Here is a 19,909-nt window from a genome sequence, read left to right on the forward strand (position 1 = left end):
TGCCTGCACATGTCCAGGCTTACCACAATAAAAGCATCCACGTGCATCATTATACTGCCTTTGCCAATTTCCACGACCTCGTTGACTCCCCCTACCTCTGAATTGGCCTCTTCCACCTGCGTGTTGTTGTTGTTGTTGTTGTTGTTGTTGTTGTTTTTGTTGTTGTTGTTGTTGTTGTTGTTGTTGTTGTGAATTATGGGACTGTTGTTGTTGCTGCTGCTGGCCATAATTTTGATTACCTGTTCGGCCACCTCCTTGACCGCGTCCATGGCCTCCTCTACCTTGTCCTCTTCCTGAACTTGTGTAGAAGGCTTGTTGCTCTGAACTGTTTTTGTTTTGTGAAGACTGTTGGTCTTCACCCAAGCTCTTCTCTTCTATAATCAGCATAGACACCAAATCTGTAAAATTGGGAATGTTTTCTCGAGTCTGAATAGACGTCTTGAACGCCTTGTATTGTGGCCCGAGACCACGTAGACAGACTTCCACCTTATCATCATCATCTACTAACACACCAATAGATGCAAGGGATTCCACAATACCCTTTATCTTCAACGCATAGTCATTCACAGACATGCTCTTTTTCTCCACAATATGAAGTTCATTCTTCAACTGTACTTACGTGCCTTGGTATTTGTTTCATAGGGCTTTACCAAGGTGTCCCACGCCTCCTTGGGGGACTTGGCATCCTGAATGTGCCCAATCATGGTGTCCTGTATACTGATAGAGAGCCAATACATAACCTTTCTGGCTCCTTGGTTCCAATCCTTGAACTCTTTCACATCTGCAGCAGTCGGATTGATATCCGGTATCTCCGGTGCCTCTTCATGTTCACCTTCTATGTAGTCCCAATAGCCCTTTCCCATCAAGAAATTCGTCAACCTGAACCTCCAAGCATGGAAGTTGTTCTTATCAAGCTTCTCAGCAACAATCTGGGTTATGCCATCATTTGACGTCTTGCCAGATACAGAAATTTACCAGAAACAGCACTCTGGTTTTTCCTGCACAAACTGCTGTATTTTTCCAATTTGATGCTTTTCCAGAGACATATGCACGAAGCATATCCTCTACAATCTGATTCATACGCTCTGTTTGCTCATCAGACTACTGCGAATGATCATAGGAATTCATACTCAAAGTAATTTCCTCATTGTAAACCATTCATAATAAAGTAGGAAAACATGGCATTATAATAGCAGGAACAAGGTATCCATCAGCCCGATGTAACCACATGTGCATATGGAATTATCGGCGTCCTGAGCTACCCATATCAACATAGAGAGTCATCAACGTCTCGAAGGGATCTCTAGCGTCCCATACCACCATGATACCACCCATACATACCTTACCAATTTGAAACTCCCTAGTATGCCGTCTAGGAAATATGAATAAAATCCTATATAAAAGGAATAAGATGGCCTTATCCCAAACTTTCACATACTAAAACTTGTCTCTATATTCCTGAGACCACATCAAGGAATAACTCTTTCCGAGTACATCATTAGAAAAGAATTTTGAATTATTGGGCCCTTCTAATGATAACTACCCACAATAAACACACTAAAGATAGGGTAGAAAAATAACTCACCTAGATACATAAGTAACTAGGTATCCAAGTTGGAATATGTACAAGAGTACAAGCAATATACTCCAAAATTATGTGCAAAAAACGAAGGCAAATGCTGCTCTCAAAGCACATGAAATTATCCAAAAGATTAAAAGATCCTTATAAAACCATGGATAAAAGCATAGAAGCTCCTCAAATTCATGAAAATTATAGTTGATCATAACAATCAATGCATGCCATCTAATGGTCATTAATCGTGCCAAAAGAAGCATTAAAATTGGTGGCCAACTCATCAATCTGGAGTATATGATGAACGTGGTGTCGTTCAAGCAAAGCTCCAAAGTAAGCAAGTGAAACATGTGTGTAACACTCAATTAAAAACCCCTAGACACAAGTGATCTAGGCAAAACCTGATGGGTCATATAAAACTTGGAGAATGGCTAAACAATGGTAAAAAAATCATGCAAACATTGTTTAGAATTAATCCAAACAGAAATAACTATTAATACGAGGTATAATCGTATTAATAATATGCGAATAACCCGCATCTATCTAATGTTAGCATGAGAAAACGTACTTCAACATTAAATAACCCTCGAAAATATTAAATTCTCGAGAAAAAGAATTATCATGATTTTTTTCAAAATTTTTTCTAATTTTATAGGGCCTCAAAATAAGCTAATTTTGAATTCCACCAAACCTATCTTATGGTATTCCAATCTATATTTTTTCAAAAAAAAAAAGCAATTAGATTTGCCAAAATACCATTGATATTTTAAAAATACCAATTTCTAGGATTTCTAAAAATAATTTCTAGAATATTCCTAATTTTTCCTGAGAATCCCATCGTTCACGAAATTTCAAATTCCACCCGACAATTCTCAAATCCAATGAAAATTTATAATTTTTATAGATTTTCTAATTTTCTGGGCCAAAAATATATTTTTAAAAGAATTTGAATGGTCATGGGCGCCTGAATGGACACACCACATGCCAAACACCAACCCCACATTTTCTAGAAATTTTAAATAACCTTTGTCTAATTTTTCACTAATTTCAAGTTTTTTTTTTTTAAATTTCTAATTTACCCCAAACACATTAGAATACAAACGGTCAAAAAAATTTGGAATCCCAATGGTTTTGCTGGAATACGGAAAGCCAATAGTTTCAGGAAAATGAAAAGAAAAAAAAAATCGGAATGTGAAAGATCAAAAGTTTTCAGAATCCGAAAGGTCAAAAGATTTTCCGGAATTCGGAAAGCCAAAGGGTTTCCCGGGAATGCAGAAAGCCAAAGGGTTTCAAGAAAATAAACGCATAAAATTTTAGAGAATTTTTTTTATCTAAAATTTCATATTTTCTTTTTTTTTGGCTTTTTTCCAAGCTTTTTTGAAAAGCTTTCAAAAGCTTTTGAATTAAAAAAACCCTTTTTTTTAAAATCCAAAATTTTTAAATAAATCTTTTTTTAAAAGCTTATGGAAATAATATAATGGGGGGTGGTGATTTTTTTTTCGCCCGTCTATAGCGAAACCCCCCTCGGCTACGCGTTGAGATAATCTGAGGAGAGGGAGAAGAACCCTCTCCTCTCTCCTCCCCTTCTTCTCCAATTGATCTCTCACAACCTCCTCCTTCTCTATTATATCATAGAGAGGTTGATTAAAGAATTTAATTAAACTATTCCTAATCATAATTATCCACTAATTATGATTAAAGCTTAATCAATTTGTGCCTATTAAGAGGCATTCACTTGCACAAGAGAAGAAATAGGAGAAAAATTCAGATTTGAGAGACGAAGAGGATTCCACGCACACGGGACAGCATTCCATGCATCAATTACCTACCCCACACTGCATTTCAGTAGAAAATTGGTAAAAATTCGAAAGCATACCCGCGAAAAATCTGCAAAATGCATTAAAAATATATTTTTTTCCATAAAAATGCTCAAAAATTTTCTAAAAATTAGGAAAAAAATTCCTAAAAAATTGTAGAAATTCAGGGAATTCATTCTAGTATATGGTATTTTGGTAAAAATTTCCATTAATGCTTATTTTAAACCACAAAAAATAGGAAAAAATAGCATTAAACTCATGGAATTCCCTCGCAACGTCGATTCGTCCATTGAATACACGCATCCCAATTGCCATATTGACAATCCACGTGATAATCATAAACATAAATTAACAAATTAACATTTTTATTTAGTAAATATTAAAAATTTACTTCAAAAAATGCTAAAAATTACAATAAGAAAGAAAAATTAACAACAATTAACTAGAGATTGCTCTGATACCACTGTTAAAACCCTAAGATCTCTCTAGATAATTGTTATACATAAATCAGACATAAACTCATCCACCCGACCACCCCCGAGCCCAAGGGATGCACACATGAATTATAATAAAGTACATCATACCTTTACCTTGATGTCCCATACCATCAAGAGGTATAACTCCAATCCAGTAGCATTGTAGCTATAGTGTGAAATGGTAGGTGAGTAGTTATGATCCTCTACACAAGAGAACATAACATAACCTAGCCTCAAGATAACATCAAGAGACCATAGCCTAAGCCCCCTTGAGTGTGCCCCATGTCCCTATTATATAGGAGGGCCCTCAAGTGACTCTTGACTCTCCATTTCCCATGTGTGACCCTTGGATGTCTGACCCTAACCTTAACCCTTAAGGTTAGTCCTAACCCATGCTCCACTAGAGTTTGTTCTTCCCAGGCTCCCATGCTCACAAGCCTAACGTGGGTTAGCCTCTTAGTATATGCACACATAATGTGCATATAACACATCCAAACTTGTGCCTCTGAAGACTCCAAATTGTGCTAGTGGTAGCTAGCTCCACTCCTTTGCCTCCTTCCTTAAGCTATCACTATGAGGATGTCTCCCCTCATACAAAGACACTCATTCCTCTCTACTCTCACACTCATAAACATAAGCATAAGAGGAACATGCACCATAATGAAGCTCTCTCTCCTCTCAACTCTTTTTCTCCCACCATAGACACAAAAGAGCAAGGAGATAAGACTAAATTCAATCGTCGGCACACAAAGGGGGATTGTGTCTTGCATTACGACAATTGTTTATTTATATAACTAGCCATTCTTCATATTTGGGTGCCCAAACTTCAAAAAGATGAGCTAAATGAAAGATACATAGTGTGGGCATTAGTCGTTCTCATAATTACAACATTTATAATGTTGTTTTATGACAATTATTGTGCTATCTGTCTTATGCAATGGAGAGATGCTAAGTTAACCTCAAAATGGGGTTAACATCTCCCTACCTCTTGGAGACTCCATCCTTGAAATCTATTACCACAATCGCCGCTGCAGGGACTGTTGCCCTAGATATTCTTTGTAGCGGTTCTTTCTAGTCTGGAGGACGTGAAGAGTTCTATAGAGACAGTAGAGTGGCATCCAAATGTTGGTATCAATCATATCCTCAAAAATTAGTATGCATGTGTGACCACAAACAACGTAGCTTGTGAGTAGTACATAATACCACTGAGGTCCTGTGTTGAGATCAAAGCGCATCCCCTTGCGGCTGTAGAGTTGTGGACATAGTCATCCTGGATATCAACAAGAAGAATGATCAGCTTAAAAAATTGCACAATGGCTACCATAGCTAGATATGGGATTGCCCTCCATGCATGCACTCTGGTGAGCATAAACTATTGTTGTTTATGGAGAGTCTCGAATTTGCTATGCTCAAAGTAAGGAAAGCTATAGAGGAAATGTGAATCCCTTTCCTTGAACTCTCTTTCAGTGAACCTTCTTTTTATTGGCATGTACAAGGGATCAATATGCAAAGGTGTCCTGGGGATGCTTTGTAGATGTCAACATCTTCTTTTATCGCAAGGAATGGCACCCTCTAGGCTAGCGTGATACCAAAGTTGTCCACCACTGGAACTTGGCCCCATCAGTAACTCCACCTCCACCTAGATCTCTTCATAACCTCCCCTTGACTCTACTAAATGCTCTTACTTCCAAACTTTGTAAGCATGGGCAATCATCAATGTAACAATAATGTTGATTTTGAGCAAATCAACAAGCCATGGGTTGGTGAGCCTTGAGCTTCTTACCACATTAGTCATAGTGATTCTAGTTGATCCAAATGCCCTAGCTCGATTTGTCCTCTTCTTCTTCTTGCCTATCCCTATCCCCGTCTCATTAGAAGGTGGTGGTGGTTTTTTAGCTATATAAAGAAATCATAAAGTGCATGGAGGCCATCTTCCTCAGAGGGAATGAGGGGTATTCTATGTGCACTTGCTCAAAATCATAAAATGATGTTAATAAAGTACGGACATGTGCACAAATGATATCAAAAAGTTTTAGAATGCCATAAGGATGATAAGTTTTACTATTATGGAGGAGAAGGTGTTGGTGTGTATCCTAAGATTCTACCCACCTGTGTTAGACCATCCAATCAAGCTTTGTTGTATTTTAGGGAGGGGAGAAATAAATGAATTAATGTCAGTAGGTTTCATTAGCTTGAGGAGCTCTTAACCTTCATTAAAGTTTGTTAAATGCATGAGCAACCTACACCAAGATCTAAAGTTAAGGACAATTGGGTGTAGGGGATATATTATATATATACCTTGACCCTCCCTTAGCTTGAGAGCCCCTGTAAATACAACCATTATGAGTGTGGGATCGGCATATCTTGTGGAATTCTATTGTGTCAATGTCTGACCCCCTTGGGTTAGTTCCTCACTAAGATTTATGTTAGAGAGAGTGTGTAAGTGAAGCAATAAACAAGGTGAAGGTCTATGTAGAGGCCCGAGGAACAATTGGAAGGTCAGTCGAGGCTTCCCTTTCCAAAGGCTTTGAGCTTGGCCTTCTTGTTTGATTGCGAACAACTCTGTGGTTGTGTTCCCAAATTTTCCTCAGAGATTTTTCTTTGCTTTCACATACACACACTCATTCCACGTGTGCTCATTTGGCCACATCTTTTTTAGACTCATGGTCGAGACTTTGCCTGCTTGTATTGGTGGTATTTACAAAGATTATGAATTTCGGTGAAAAGATTTGATAATGATCCTACAAATTGAGGACCACGTTGGTGATGCCCAATCCAATGATGTCCATGAGAATTCCACTTTTGATGAAGCCCAAGAAGTACCATATGCTTTCGGCCGTGTACAAGACCTAATCCCATGGTAGAATAGATGCACATTTTTTTCAATAATGTGCCATGGTAGATGTTGGGATTAATTTGAAGACCCATCTCATGTGAAACATTTGCACTTGCACAATTATCATAGAATTTGTGCTTGCATGTGTGCTTACACTTATACAAATGTTGGTGAAGGTTAACCTCATGTGAATAACCTCTAAGATTTTAAGTATGTTCACACCAACAATAGCTTCAAGGGTTCACTTTAGAGGAGATGGTCTTTGCTGAAAGTATCATTCGTCGTCGGTTCTCCTTGTTAGGCTGAAGGAAATCTACAACTGTATCTAGTTGTGGTTAAGCTACTACACCTACAGACCTAAAGAAGCTACCCGTGCTAGAACTATTACTCTTGCATAGCACCATTGTTTGCATCGTTTACTCCTCTTTGTAGCTGTAGATGTGTTCATTTGCTATGGCTCATCAACAATCTTTGAGCAATAAAAACAACGTAAGAGAGATAAAGCAAAATTAGCAGTAGCACATGTATCTCCCTCACTCGTATTCAATAACTCTACAAGCAAAAAGAAGGTGCTCACGATAAGGAAGTCACACAATAGCATCTACACAATGGTAGTCTCTTTGGAGATTTTGGAGACTTACACTAGGGTACAATGTGTACATTTAAGGGTGAGCTAGGAATACAAATGCCCGGACAATAACCAAGCTTCTAATTTTGTCCTCTCTCTCTCTCTCTCTCTCTCTCTCTCTCTCTCTCTCGAACCCTAGTCAAACACAAAGGAGGGGAATGAAGAGAGAGATTAACACTTACCTAGGCTAACTAAACCCACCCCTAATCACTTGCTACCAACCACTACTAGGGGACTGCATACCAAGTTGTTGCTAGGGAGGCTCATAGCAACAAGCAATAAATTTCATAATTCAATAGTAAGAAAATCACTCAAACAAGAAGTAACTAAAGCATTCTAGCTACATGTGTTGTTGTGCCATCCATGTGTCCATAAATTCTTACACTCAATGTGCCACCTTGTGCTTTCCATGTGCTACGTTTTTTACCATTGACTTCAATTTTTACAAGTGACCAAACAAATTGACCTTTGGACCCTTATTCTTTCTTCTTTCTTTTTTAATGTGCATGTTCTCCCCGTCACTCGTAGGGGTTGGAAGAATTGGTGGTGGCAATGGCAACCAAAGAGCTCAAAGAGTAGGAATGCATGGAGGGGTTAGAGGAGGTGACAACCGTTGAGGCCATGTGATGATGGTGACATAGACATGAACATGGCCGAATGGATGCGAGTGCTTCTTGAGCCTCTTTTTGAAATAACATTGTTGGCTATTTGACCTGCTTACTTGAAGCATGGCAACTTTGGTGGAAAAAAGGGAACCATTATAGAGCTTTCATGGCTTCGGGGTGAAATTTTAGATTGTCAAATAATGTTGACTTAACGGCATTGCTTTGACTTTTTGGGCATCTCTACCTCGCTTGATTAGCATGGATGTTGCAGTCAAGTTTTGTGCCTTGGAAGGAGATGCAGAGCATGGTTGATTGAATCACCATATTATGTGAAGATTGCCATTTGGGTGCATAGAACCAATGGCTCCAACCTTCCATACTCCCTACATCAATGTGGTGAAGATGGATGTAAGGGAGAAAGGGTGGGTCTCATCAACATGGGTCTACTAGATTGCAGTGTAGGCTCACACATCCATAGTGTGATGGTCCTACACTATTTGGGCCTACACCAAGCTTTGGTGATCTATCTTCACCATAAAATCAACCCCAAGTAGATGATGTTTCCAAATGGTTTAAGGCATGAATTACATCCAATAATTGTTTCTCATAGATGCCTAAAGAAATCTCAACATCATGCAAAGATGGCTCTCATAAGTCACAACATGTCTCTCTTAATTTAGGACAACCCCAATATGCAATTTCCACAAGCATCACACTCCACACTAGAAGCTTTTAGCATATCGATCTATTTGTGAGTGCTTCCTTAAGTTGGTAGAATGCATCCCTTTGCCCCATGATCCATTTGGACACTACTTTCTTCTTGGTAAGCTCATGTAATGGCAAGGCAATCCAAGCAAAATGCCTTATGAAGCACCAATAATACGAGCATAAGCCAAGAAAGCTTCACACTTGATGTATAGATGTAAACTCTGGCCAATTGCAAACGGCATCAAGTTTTGTGGGATCCAACACCATCCTTGGATACAATGTGCCCCAAATAGTGTATTTCCAAAAGGAAGAATTCACTCTTTTTGTCATTTATAAAGAGCCAATACTTGCAAAGTTTTCTAAAAACTATGGCTAAATGATGTCGATGTTCTTCCTCATTCTTGGAGAACACTGAGATATCATCAACAAAGAACACACCTTTCTAATGCTATAGGAAAATGCAATTCATCATTCTATTGAATGTAGCCAGGACATTCGTCAGATTGGACGGCATGACTAAGTACTCAAAAAGTCCAAAAGCTGCCCGGAGTGTCGTCTTATGTGAACATCTTGCTGTACCACACACACGTCGTGATACTTGCTCTTCAAATCAATGCAACTGAAGCATGCCGAACCGTCAAGCTTTTCAAGAATGTCATATCTATGCCTAGAAGAGAGATGCAAGCTTTTCAAGAGAGATGCAAGCCTCTTTCTTATTCTCACTAGAAGAGCAAACCTTACTTGTACTCATAAGTGCACAAGCCTGAGTGAATCTGAGGACCCATGTCTCCTCATGACACAAAGATTGTGTTTGGCGACTGAGTACACTTGTCTTTATAGGATTCCATGTGCCATTCAAAGCTGGTATAGTGCAGGGCATCCTATAAGGTCCGTACTTCATTTTCATAATCAACAGAAAGCACAAGTGCAAATGTGAGCCATTAAAAATGTGTAAGTCTCCCTTATTAAAAATGCCTTATATAGTACAGAAAGCACAAGTGCAAATGCGTAAAAATCTGTTGCCGTTAGACTACTGCAGCTGCAAGACAAAAAGACTAGTAAGGCAACCTCCCACCCCATTCTGCACACATTCTTGTGAACAGCATAAAAGTGGAAGAAGCTTGGCTAGCAAAGTGTGAGGAGTGCCCACAGATTGTCCAAAGTGATGTTGAGCTTTCCATGCTCTTGATATTTCAGCAATAAACAATGTGAAAAAATCAGGGAGTGCTGGCTTCTGTGTGCACAAGTCTCCCTTGTTATCTCTACTGCTCTCTCAATTTCATAAGAACAGATGTCTTCGACATGATTTGAAACTACCTTTTCCCCCCTTTTATAGCGCACTGTGGCACCTGCCTGGTCTTCCCGCCCGAAAGTGTTACAACTTGTGGCTACAAAGCAGCCACAGTACCAACGGGGGCCTGCTCGGATTTGAACTTGGGACCTTCCCTGATTTGAAAATACCTGGATCAAAAAGGACGGTAAGATGTTTCCCCTAGATCTAATTAGACAGCAGTTTTTTACTTTGCTGATGTAGAGTCCACTTCTTATCTAGGTTCCCTCCTCAGCTTTTGTGCCAGCGCCTCCATTTTAGTTGCTTCTAGGAGCTTTTACTGCTTCACTATCAGAAAACCCTCTCTGGAAGCATCAGTCCTTCAAAATGCCACTTTAAAAACTCCTCCTGCAAAGAAATCATGACTCTACCAGACTTGCGCATCAAACTTTTAAGTGTTATGTTAAGATGGTGTTGATTGTACCATTGTTCTTTACTGATGTAGAGTCCGCTTCTTATCCAGGTTCCCTCCTCAGCTTTTGCGCCAGCGCCTCCATTTTAGTTGCTTCTATGAACTTTTACTGCTTCATTATCAGAAAACCCTCTTCGGAAGCATCAGTCCCTCAAAATGCCACTTTAAAAACTCCTCCTGCAAAGACATCATGACTCTTCCAGGCTTACACATCAAACTTTCAAGTGTTATGTTAAGATGGTGTTGATTGTACCATTATTCTTCTGGCCCATTCCAGCTCAAGCTTGCCCATTCTACTTGTAGAGCTGCAGATACGATTTAAGACAATTTCTTTGACAGCAACTCCTCTTAGCCACTGCCCTAATTAGCCATCAGCCCAAAAAAAAAAAAGAAAAAAAAAGGCATTGAATATTGAGAGGTGGAGACCTCACTTGATTTCGTGAGATTGATGGCCAGTCCAAACTCTTTTCCTAATACAACTGTGTCATAAAACAGCAAGGAGCAATAATATCAATGCTTCTCAACATTACAGGAACTATAGATTAGCTGACATGGCTGACTGGGGATGAGATCTACTACATTAAAAAAATTTGTCCCTGATATAATGATCAAGATTTCTGCTTTCCAAGCATGAAGTCACATGAAACTCTTACACACAATGGACTAAATCTAATCTAAACAATCTTTTCTGAAATTACTTCTGCTGCTGCTGCTGACACTTTATCGCAATGCAGCAGGAGGGGAAAGAAAGAAAGAAAGATATACTTCATAAGGCCCAGAGGGTCAGTCCCGGAAGAGTGGACCTGGCACAATCCAGAGGACAGTGAGGAGATACTTGGCACCCCCTTTTTGCATATACTGCACGGCTAGGCCGTAGGATTCAGATGCCAAAGGTTGAGGGCACTCCAGCAGCAGGACGCTGGCAGTCCTAGGGCCTCCCACCGCACTCTCTTAGATTTCTGGAAACAGTTGTGAAATAGTTTTCGGCCACGGAATATCACCCTCTTCATGTGGCAGCTCGCACATAGGAGCTTGGCAGTTAACACTTGGTTGGCCATTGGGGGTAGACCAGCATTATGTCCGAGGTGTGGCCGTCCCCGGGAGTCCCAGCTCATTGTCTTTGGGATTGCCCGAAAGCTCAACAGGTTTGGCAATGGATCCTACGCATTTTCACTATGGATGGGGGCCCCGCCCGCATTGTTACGTGGGGCAGAGTCACTTGGGCGATTGAGGCCGCAGTCATCATGCCATATGAGGAGGGTGGCAGACTAGCCCTTCAGGTTTCTCACCTTAATTGTGTGCACTGCCACTTCTAGCTCCACCTACATGTCACTAGACTCCAGGTTCTTGCCAGAGATGGGAGATCTGTAGTAGTATTGCTGCGTGGCACATCTGGAGAGCTCGATGTAGCGGAGCCATCGAAGGCACCCTCACCCTGTCCATAGAGTCCATCGGAAGCATCTGGCTCGACATCATTCATTCCCTCCGTGGTCAGTGGGGGAAGCTTCAAGGTGGCTCAAACCCTATGTGGAAACGTCGGGAGGCCTTCCTGAGAATTTGGTGTCACGGTCCCTTTCTTACTGATAATGGTGGCAAGCCCACCTGGCACTACAGACCACTTGTGTGGTGGTTTCCCCCTCCACCCATTGTATGAGATAGCCTCCTCCCAGAGCAGCCAGCCGGAGGAGAAGAGCATCCTCCCTTTTACGTATCTTGGCACCCGCTTCCCATTTGGGGATGAGTTTGTAATCATGGCTATTTTATCGGTAACTAATAGAAGGATCTTTTTCCCGTGAAAAAAAAAGGGCCAGAGGGTCAATGAGACTGAAAGAGGTAGTACAATGCATCCATGATGAATCTGAACCATGGAAAAGAAAAAAACTGTATGAATCTAGCTACATAAGCTAAAGTATCCATATGATGCTACAAGATGGCAATGTGTGGTCATACAGTGATACCATCCTCCTCCATAATACAAGGCAAACCAGCCATAGTATCTCCGTTTTGTGATGAGAGAGAGAGAGAGATGTTATTAACATCTACGAAAGACCGAAGGGTCTATGAGACCAAAAAGCTGTTACATGTGATCCATAAAATGACTGGGTCCCACAGCTTACTGGCCTCCAAGAGGATTAAGTATTTAATTTACTGAAGGCACAAGTGCTGGCAACAAATTGCAGTAGACCAAATGCGCCTTTAAGTGATGGCAAGGAAAGACACTGAAGCTTAACAGATAACGTCACAATATGGATACACAGTAGTTGAACTGCTGCCTCTGCCCCTTGTTTCATGAAATGATTGGCTGGGGCAGCCCTACAACTGCGCAGGAAATGGATGAATGCAGCTGACAACAAGCTTTTACTGGCCCACTGTACGTAGCTAGGCAACCGTTTCAGCCCTTGCTGCCTAGCCTTTTTCTACTTCAGCCTGCACTGCCCATGGCCCATTTGCTGCTTTAGACAGCTGCCCAAAGGCTGGTCCTTGTCAACATTTTTTGACAATTCTGGCTTCATTCAATGACCTCTTCCCTTTGCCCCTGCTCAACCTCACACAGCCAATTTGCTTTTGCAGGGGGATTATGCATCCCTTTCCTTGGGACTGCATTTCCAAATGCAATCCTACTCTATTGCAGATTGCCTCCCTGTACCAGAACTCAAATGATTAAGTGTTAATTAAAATTTTCCCTAGCACTCACCCTGATAAAATTATCACCTTCATCCCAGGGCTGTTTTTGGGATGTCCAGAACATGCTGTTAAAAAGGCTATATTTATTCTTACTTCACTACACTATCCAAATCCTAGACCTGACAAAAATCATTGCAGAATTTGCCTTGCTTCTTGAAAAACAGGTGTAGCCTCCTAAAGGACAAAAAATAATAATATTTCACAACAGTAAATGTGTTCTTCCACTATTAGAGTGGTCTTTCCTCTTGGTCTTCAAAAACTTGCTTACAAAACTGGTCTCAACAGCTAACAATATCTTGCAAATATTGCCCCTCTTAGTAAGGTGTTCAGTTCCAGCACACACAGATGCAGTATGCAACCTCTCAGCCCATAACATGCACTCTACTTGTGTACAATACAGTCCACCAAGACTGTGCGAAAGGGTTTCCATGAATGTTGCAAGCAGCATCATACAAAAGGAGCAGCTAAAGAAAGGTCTTTGAGATTGCAAAACGATTCTTCATTGTGCTACCCTAACGGTCTTTGCAGGAACAAGCCCCATCTTCAAAATTATGGATCTGATACGAATCCTTCACTATTATCTCCCGCCTCTCCAGCTTGGAAATAAGCTTAGTGAAAAGATGACAATCACCACACATACGAAGATTTTTGGCTACACGGATAGTTGTGCCTTGTGAAGTAGAGATGAGCCCAAATGCTATGGCCAGCTTCTCACAATGTCCACACACAGCATCTTCGTTTCCCTCTACTAATTCTGAATCCAGTTCCAAGCAAGGCTTATATGTTTCTGCCTTGATTTGAGAACTTAATGTCCTGAGCTTTGCACAGATGTCATCGCTCCGTGAATGAGCTTTGTCTCCAACACCAAACTCATGCAGCTCCTTGCCGATCTCAATAAAGGCCTTTGCTGGCTTCTTCCATCCCTTGGCACATCTTCTCAGATCTTTCACTTTTTCTGCATCGCGCCACATGCCAGCTTCCTCATAGATTTGCGCCATAAGCACATACCCAGCAGCATTTGTGCCATCTGTTGTGAAAATGTAGTCAAAACATCGTCTTCCTACATCTATACTGGAATGCTTTCTACATGAGTTAAGCAAAGACCTCCACCCTATACTGTTAGGCCTATATGGAATGGTTTCAAGTAAATCTTCTGCCTCCTTCATCAGTCCTAAATGTCCAAATAAATCAACCATTGAATTCAAATGTTCAAGAATAGGTAGAATACCATAGCCATATACCATCAACTTGAAGTGTCTGCAACCTGCTTCTAATAAGCCTACACGACTGCATGCTGAAAGTAGGCAAAGAAATGTAATTGCGTCTGGCTTCCAGCCAGCATCTTGCATGTGCTTAAAACATTTGGAAGCTGACAAATAATCATTATGCTGAGTGTAACCCGCTATCAATGCACTCCAGGTCACAACATCTCTCTTTGGGAATCTGTTAAAAACTGTGCATGCCTCTCTCATGCTTCCACATTTCCCATACATGTCCGTGAGGGCACTGCTAACAACGGCATCTGTTTCAAGCCCCTTTTCTATGATGAAAGAATGGCATTGCCGCCCCTTCTCTAATGCTGCAATGCTGGAACAAGCTTTCAAAACACAGATAAACGTGACCCTAGTTGGCACCAGGCCCTCCTGCAGCATCCCCTGGAAAAGTTGAAGAGCTTTAAAACCATGCCCATGCTGCACATGACCTGCAATCAGTGCACTCCAAGTCACAGCATTTCGTTTTGACAATCTGCCAAACACCATAATCGCATCCTCTAAGGCAGCACACTTGACATACATGTCTATAAGAGTACTGCCAACAAATAAATCTGACTCGAGCCCAGCTTCCATGACAAGAATATGAATATGTTTGCCTTGCTGCAGGGACGCAGCAACAGAACATGCTTTCAAAACAGAAACAAATGTAGCCTGGTCTGGTTCCACCCCATCCTGTTGCATATGCTGGAAAATTCGAAGTGCATCATGGCCATTAACCTGCTGGGCATACCCTGCAATTAAGACATTCCACATCACAGCATTTGCTTTTACTGATCTACCAAAGACCATGCATGCATCATCGATACTCCGACACTTCATGTACATGTCCATAAGAGCACTGTCGATGAAAAAGTCTGGCCTTAACCCACATTCAATTATGCTGGCATGTATGCTCCTGCCCACCTCTAGAGCTTCCACACTGCAGCACGCTTTCAGAACTGCAACATAAACATGTCCATCAGGTTCAACACATAATTTTTGCATTTGGTTATACAATCTGATAGCTTCTTCGTTGTACCCCAGCTTGGCATGTGCTAAGATGATTGCGCTGCATGAAGATACATCTGGACTGCACAGTGTATCAAAAGCCTGCTTTGCTTCTGATAAACTTTCAAAGTAAACAAACATGTGAATGAGGCGGTTTCCAATAAAAGCATCAGTGTTCAAGCCCTCCCTTGCAAGTATGCTATGTAAATCTCTTCCTGCTCCAAGATCGTCCTCGTCAATACATCTCTGCAGAAGATGAATGGCCATAGGTATGGAAGCCATACCTTGTCGCTGGTCCATGCCATTAAGGGCTTGGATGGCTTCATTCAATTCTTCGTCACCACATCTTTCACACAGAGAAATTTGGAAAGAAGGGAGCCATGAGGAAACCAAAAACATCATGACATCTTTACAAAGCAGCCACAAAATACTGAAGACACAGAAAAAGATAGAAGTTATACAGGCAGAGGGGGCACCTGAGATAGGGTTTACTCAAATCTTCATGGTGCTTACTGGTTTCTGCCGGGAAAGGTGCCCTTATTTGATTATGGGGATGAGAAATTCTTTGCTTTGAGGTTCCAAGCTCTGCCCCCACCCGAAGAAGTTTTCCCCTTCCATGTATGTGTTGCTTTATAAACCAATGGACATTGGCTAGGTACCTCTGTACTATCCACTCCATCATTACCTTTCAGCACACTGGACCACTAAGGGCTGAACTCTGCGAAAAAGAGAGTATTCTAAAAAAGAAACTTTACCTTCTTTGGCATGCTCTCCCATCTTTCTGAATTGTTTACAGAAAACTTCCGCCATGGATAGCGTGTCTCTGCGGCACAGAAGACTCTTTTTATGGTTTCAAATCGAGATAACAAAAGCTATAAGTTGAAGCTTGTTTTTCTGAGACTGACCTTCCACCCAGCTATTGATGATACGCTGCTTCCTGACACCGCATAGGCTCCAGTTGCAAGGCGCATGCTCCATCCTCTCATCAGAATTTCAAGAGAGGGGCTTCTTAATGGGGTTATTTCTGAAGGGTTCTGCGACCTCCTGAGAATTATTTTCCGTGGGAGCAACTATGCTTGTATCTGCAATCGAAACGCCATGGTTTGATGGCACTAGCGTCGACGACAGTAAGGTGATGGCATGATTCAGAAATTCCATTCCAGAAACAAATGCAGCCCTGTATCACCAAAATATAATTAAACATAATATAAATATAATTATATTTTGATATATCGTTTGAATAAAGTAGCATTAATTTTTTAAATAAAGTAACATTTATTAAATGCTCTTATTTTTTAAGATAAATAACGGTGGGCCTCATTAGATTTTGAATGAAGATGTAGAGTAATTCTTAATTTCAATGAAAGAGAGGGCTCAGTGGGGATAGGTCTCTACCAAAGAGGTATTGTTTTTATTTTAAAAAGTAACTAGTGTGGCCAACGGGCGTGTAGCAGTGTGGCCGATGGGCGTGTAGCTCAACTGGTAGAACCGTCGGGTTCCACGATAGGGACCCGGGTTCGATAACTAGGGACTACACGACGGACGACAACACACATGGCACGCACGAATGCACCCTCTTGGGAAAAAAAAGCAACTAGTGTGCTTGGACAACGGTTTTGTTGCAAGTGATTAATCCAAACCTTTCTTTTCTTACCTCATTGAGTGAATGTACTTATCAAGTGTTGGCATTGATGCTGAACTTAGATGAGTTAACCCATTTCACTTGAAGGGGTTAATAGTTTACAATTAACTTATGTTAGATGAGGATAGAAGATCCAAAGATTTAAAGCCCTCTAGAACAACAAAGCTACTAGTCTTCAACAAAGTTTGCCACTATTGTGAGAAGAAGGGGTTGCTAGAAAATAGCCTTGTAACAATAAAAATATGAAGTAAAATTTATCCAAGAAGGTAACACTTCTGCATACAAAACTAACTTTAAACACTTTCTTTGAGGTTAGAATATGTGCAAGATGATGGCAACAAGGGAGAGTACTATGGGCATTCTTGTTCTTAAGGCTATGATGGTATATGTACTTAAGATTCATATGGGAGACACACTCGTAACTTTTTTGTTTAGCCTTGGAGCAAGGATCATGTGGGGAACTTATAGAATTGCCAAGCTCAATTAAGAGCTTCACTCTCATGTGTGGAGAGCAACTCGACACCACGCTTCTCTCACACTTCTTGTCACATCAATGCAAATCTTCCACAAATGGGTGGTGTAATTGCTCGTGGGCAAAGCTTGGAGTGGCAATCCTTGCGTAAGACAATTAGTTTGCTATGACTAACCACTCTAGAGAAAGAGGAAGGAGAGAAGAAGAAGGAGAAGCAAGAGAAGCATGCCAAACCCTAATCCTAATCACATCCATATATGCTAGATGAGAGTCACAAGGGAGAGTAGGGAGAACACTAAGCTCTATAATTTGCATGAATGGGGATTCTCCTACAAACATGATAAGCTAGCTTAAATACTTCATAAGTCTTCTCTCACTAGGCTGCCCAGGAGTAAACGACCCGAGGCGCCCACGATCCATTACAAGGATTTTACAAGTGTTGGCCTTTCTAGCCGGGTTCCTCATGTTATGAGACATTGATGTATAAGACTTGGGAACACACACTTACAAGTGTTGGCCTTTCTAGCCGGGTTCCTCATGTTATGAGTAGACTAGATGAACATTTTAATCACCATTACACCATATGAGTGGACAAAATGGATATTTAATCACCATTACTCCAACAACTTCTTTTCATCAAACCCACTCTATCTCTTTCAAGTTAACTCATCATCATACATATCTTTCAGTTTTGCTCTAGCCTCCACTTTAATAAGTGTGTGGTGCTAGCTTTCCTCCTTCCCTTAGCCAAACTTCTTCAACCGCCACTGATCATGAGGACACAATTGACATTAGGAGGGGGAGCATGTTCTTCATTGACAATGGCGTTGATTACACTCTTAAGATGTTCCCAAGACTTATATGTCAAGTGAAAAGAAGTTGTTGGAGTAATGGTGATTAAACATCCATCTAGTTTACTAAGATGGTGTGGATGTTTGAGAATATTATCTTCAACTTAAGGCCCTTATTATACTCGTGATTTGACTTTGCATTCGTTTTCTTTTTTCCTCATATGTATGATGATGGGTCATCATGCATATGCATATGCATGATGATGGGTCATCTCGAAAGAGACGGAGTGGGTTTGATAAAAAGAATTGTTGGAGTAATGGTGATTAAATATCCATTTTGTCTATTAATATCATGTAATCTAGTCTACTCATATGAAAAGAAGTTGTTGGAGTCATGGTGATCAATGTTGCCATATATATATAGGCAGTGATATGTTGCCATATATATATAGGCAGTGATGTGTGTGAACACACTTAGGACCGTCGAGGCACTTTTTCCCTCTTTAGGAGGTTTTTTCCCCCGGCTTGTATATACGCCCATCCTTCTAGGGCTAACTTATCTTTTGTACATTGATACAATCTAATACATTGTGTGTTGTGTGCATTCTTGCTTCTTCTTCTCCAAGCTTTGTGTGCTTTCCTGCAACCCTAATTCCAACAATTGGTATCAGAGCAGGCATCGGCTCCCAGGGCTACGCCGCCAGCACCCTCCGACTCACGTTCTCCGATTGAGGTGAGCTTTACGATCGCTTGCAGGTCCCTATACTCTGCAAATCAACCCGTAGGGCTTCGCGTTCTCAGAAATCGCATTTGAGGTCATTTTGGGCTCTGTTTTTGCATTGTAAGTTCTACACAGGTGTTTTCGTCATTTTCTGCAGAAATTTTGACAGTGCAGTTTTTTGCAAAACAGGCATACATATTCTATTGTGGATCGTGCTACATAGCACGAGTTGTTTTCTGTTCAGTCTTTGCTTCATTACAGGCAGCTTTTGCATCAGTTTCAGTCAGTGGCCATGGCTGATAACAGCAATGATGTATTTCGCATGTTGTCTGCTGAAGACAAACTAGATGGAGACAGCAACTACCCACTTTGGGCATACATGATGCAGCATGTTTTGGTTGCAAAAGGAGTATGGAACATTGTGCAGGGTATGGATGTACGTCCAGGTTCTGTGGATGTAGGATCTGTTGAGAATGTTGCAGGTTCTAGCAGCTCTACTGTTGCTGTTGTTTTACCCACTGCTGAACAAGCTCGTTGGGATGGTAAAGATACGCAGGCTCATGCCTTGATTGCACTTTCTGTCAAACGTAACATCACCCCACATATTCGTTCAGCTAAAACATCAAAACAGGCTTGGGATATTCTAGCTGGTTTGTATGCAGGTCGTAACGAGGCAAAAATCTCTTACCTGCGTAAAGAGCTAGAATTAAAGATTATGCAGGAAGATGATGACATGAATGTTTTTCTTGCTGAGATTAAAGATCTCAAAGAACAGTTAATTTCTGCAGGTGAGATTATCCTGATCATTCTCTTGTGCAGATTGTTCTTGATGCTTTACTTGAGACATATCAGACTTTTGCTTCCACGTGGAGACTTCTTACTGAGGACAGACCTGATGCTGTCAAGTATGATACTTTAGTCAACAAGCTCTTGCAAGAAGCGCAGTCCAGGC

At 41.0% G+C, this 19,909-nt stretch overlaps 1 protein-coding gene across 1 annotated transcript; it reads right to left on the reverse strand.

Moving 5' to 3' along the window:
* Window positions 1-10,833: 10,833 nt before the first annotated feature.
* On the reverse strand, window positions 10,834-16,565 carry LOC147634240 (pentatricopeptide repeat-containing protein At2g03880, mitochondrial-like). The gene is made up of 4 exons (XM_086805359.1): window positions 16,237-16,565; window positions 16,087-16,154; window positions 15,808-15,992; window positions 10,834-15,677 (listed from the first exon to the last, which is right to left on the reverse strand). Exons 1-4 carry the CDS (start codon window positions 16,307-16,309, stop codon window positions 13,583-13,585), a joined length of 2,421 nt encoding a protein of 806 aa, XP_086661485.1. The 5' UTR covers window positions 16,310-16,565; the 3' UTR covers window positions 10,834-13,582.
* Window positions 16,566-19,909: the final 3,344 nt, after the last annotated feature.

Source organism: Cibotium barometz, chromosome 11 (assembly GCF_041138505.1).
Source record: "Cibotium barometz isolate CiBa-2024 chromosome 11, ASM4113850v1, whole genome shotgun sequence".
NCBI lineage: Eukaryota > Viridiplantae > Streptophyta > Polypodiopsida > Cyatheales > Cibotiaceae > Cibotium > Cibotium barometz.

What these genes read in the sequence shown, in the direction of transcription:
- LOC147634240 (XM_086805359.1), bottom strand. Translation starts at nt 16,309, where the DNA reads ATGGAGCATGCGCCTTGCAACTGGAGCCTATGCGGTGTCAGGAAGCAG. An exon ending in CATCAATAGCTGGGTGGAAG is followed by an intron (nt 16,155 to 16,236) that starts GTCAGTCTCAGA and finishes TCTGTGCCGCAG; the next exon opens with AGACACGCTATCCATGGCGG. An exon ending in GGGAGAGCATGCCAAAGAAG is followed by an intron (nt 15,993 to 16,086) that starts GTAAAGTTTCTT and finishes TGGATAGTACAG; the next exon opens with AGGTACCTAGCCAATGTCCA.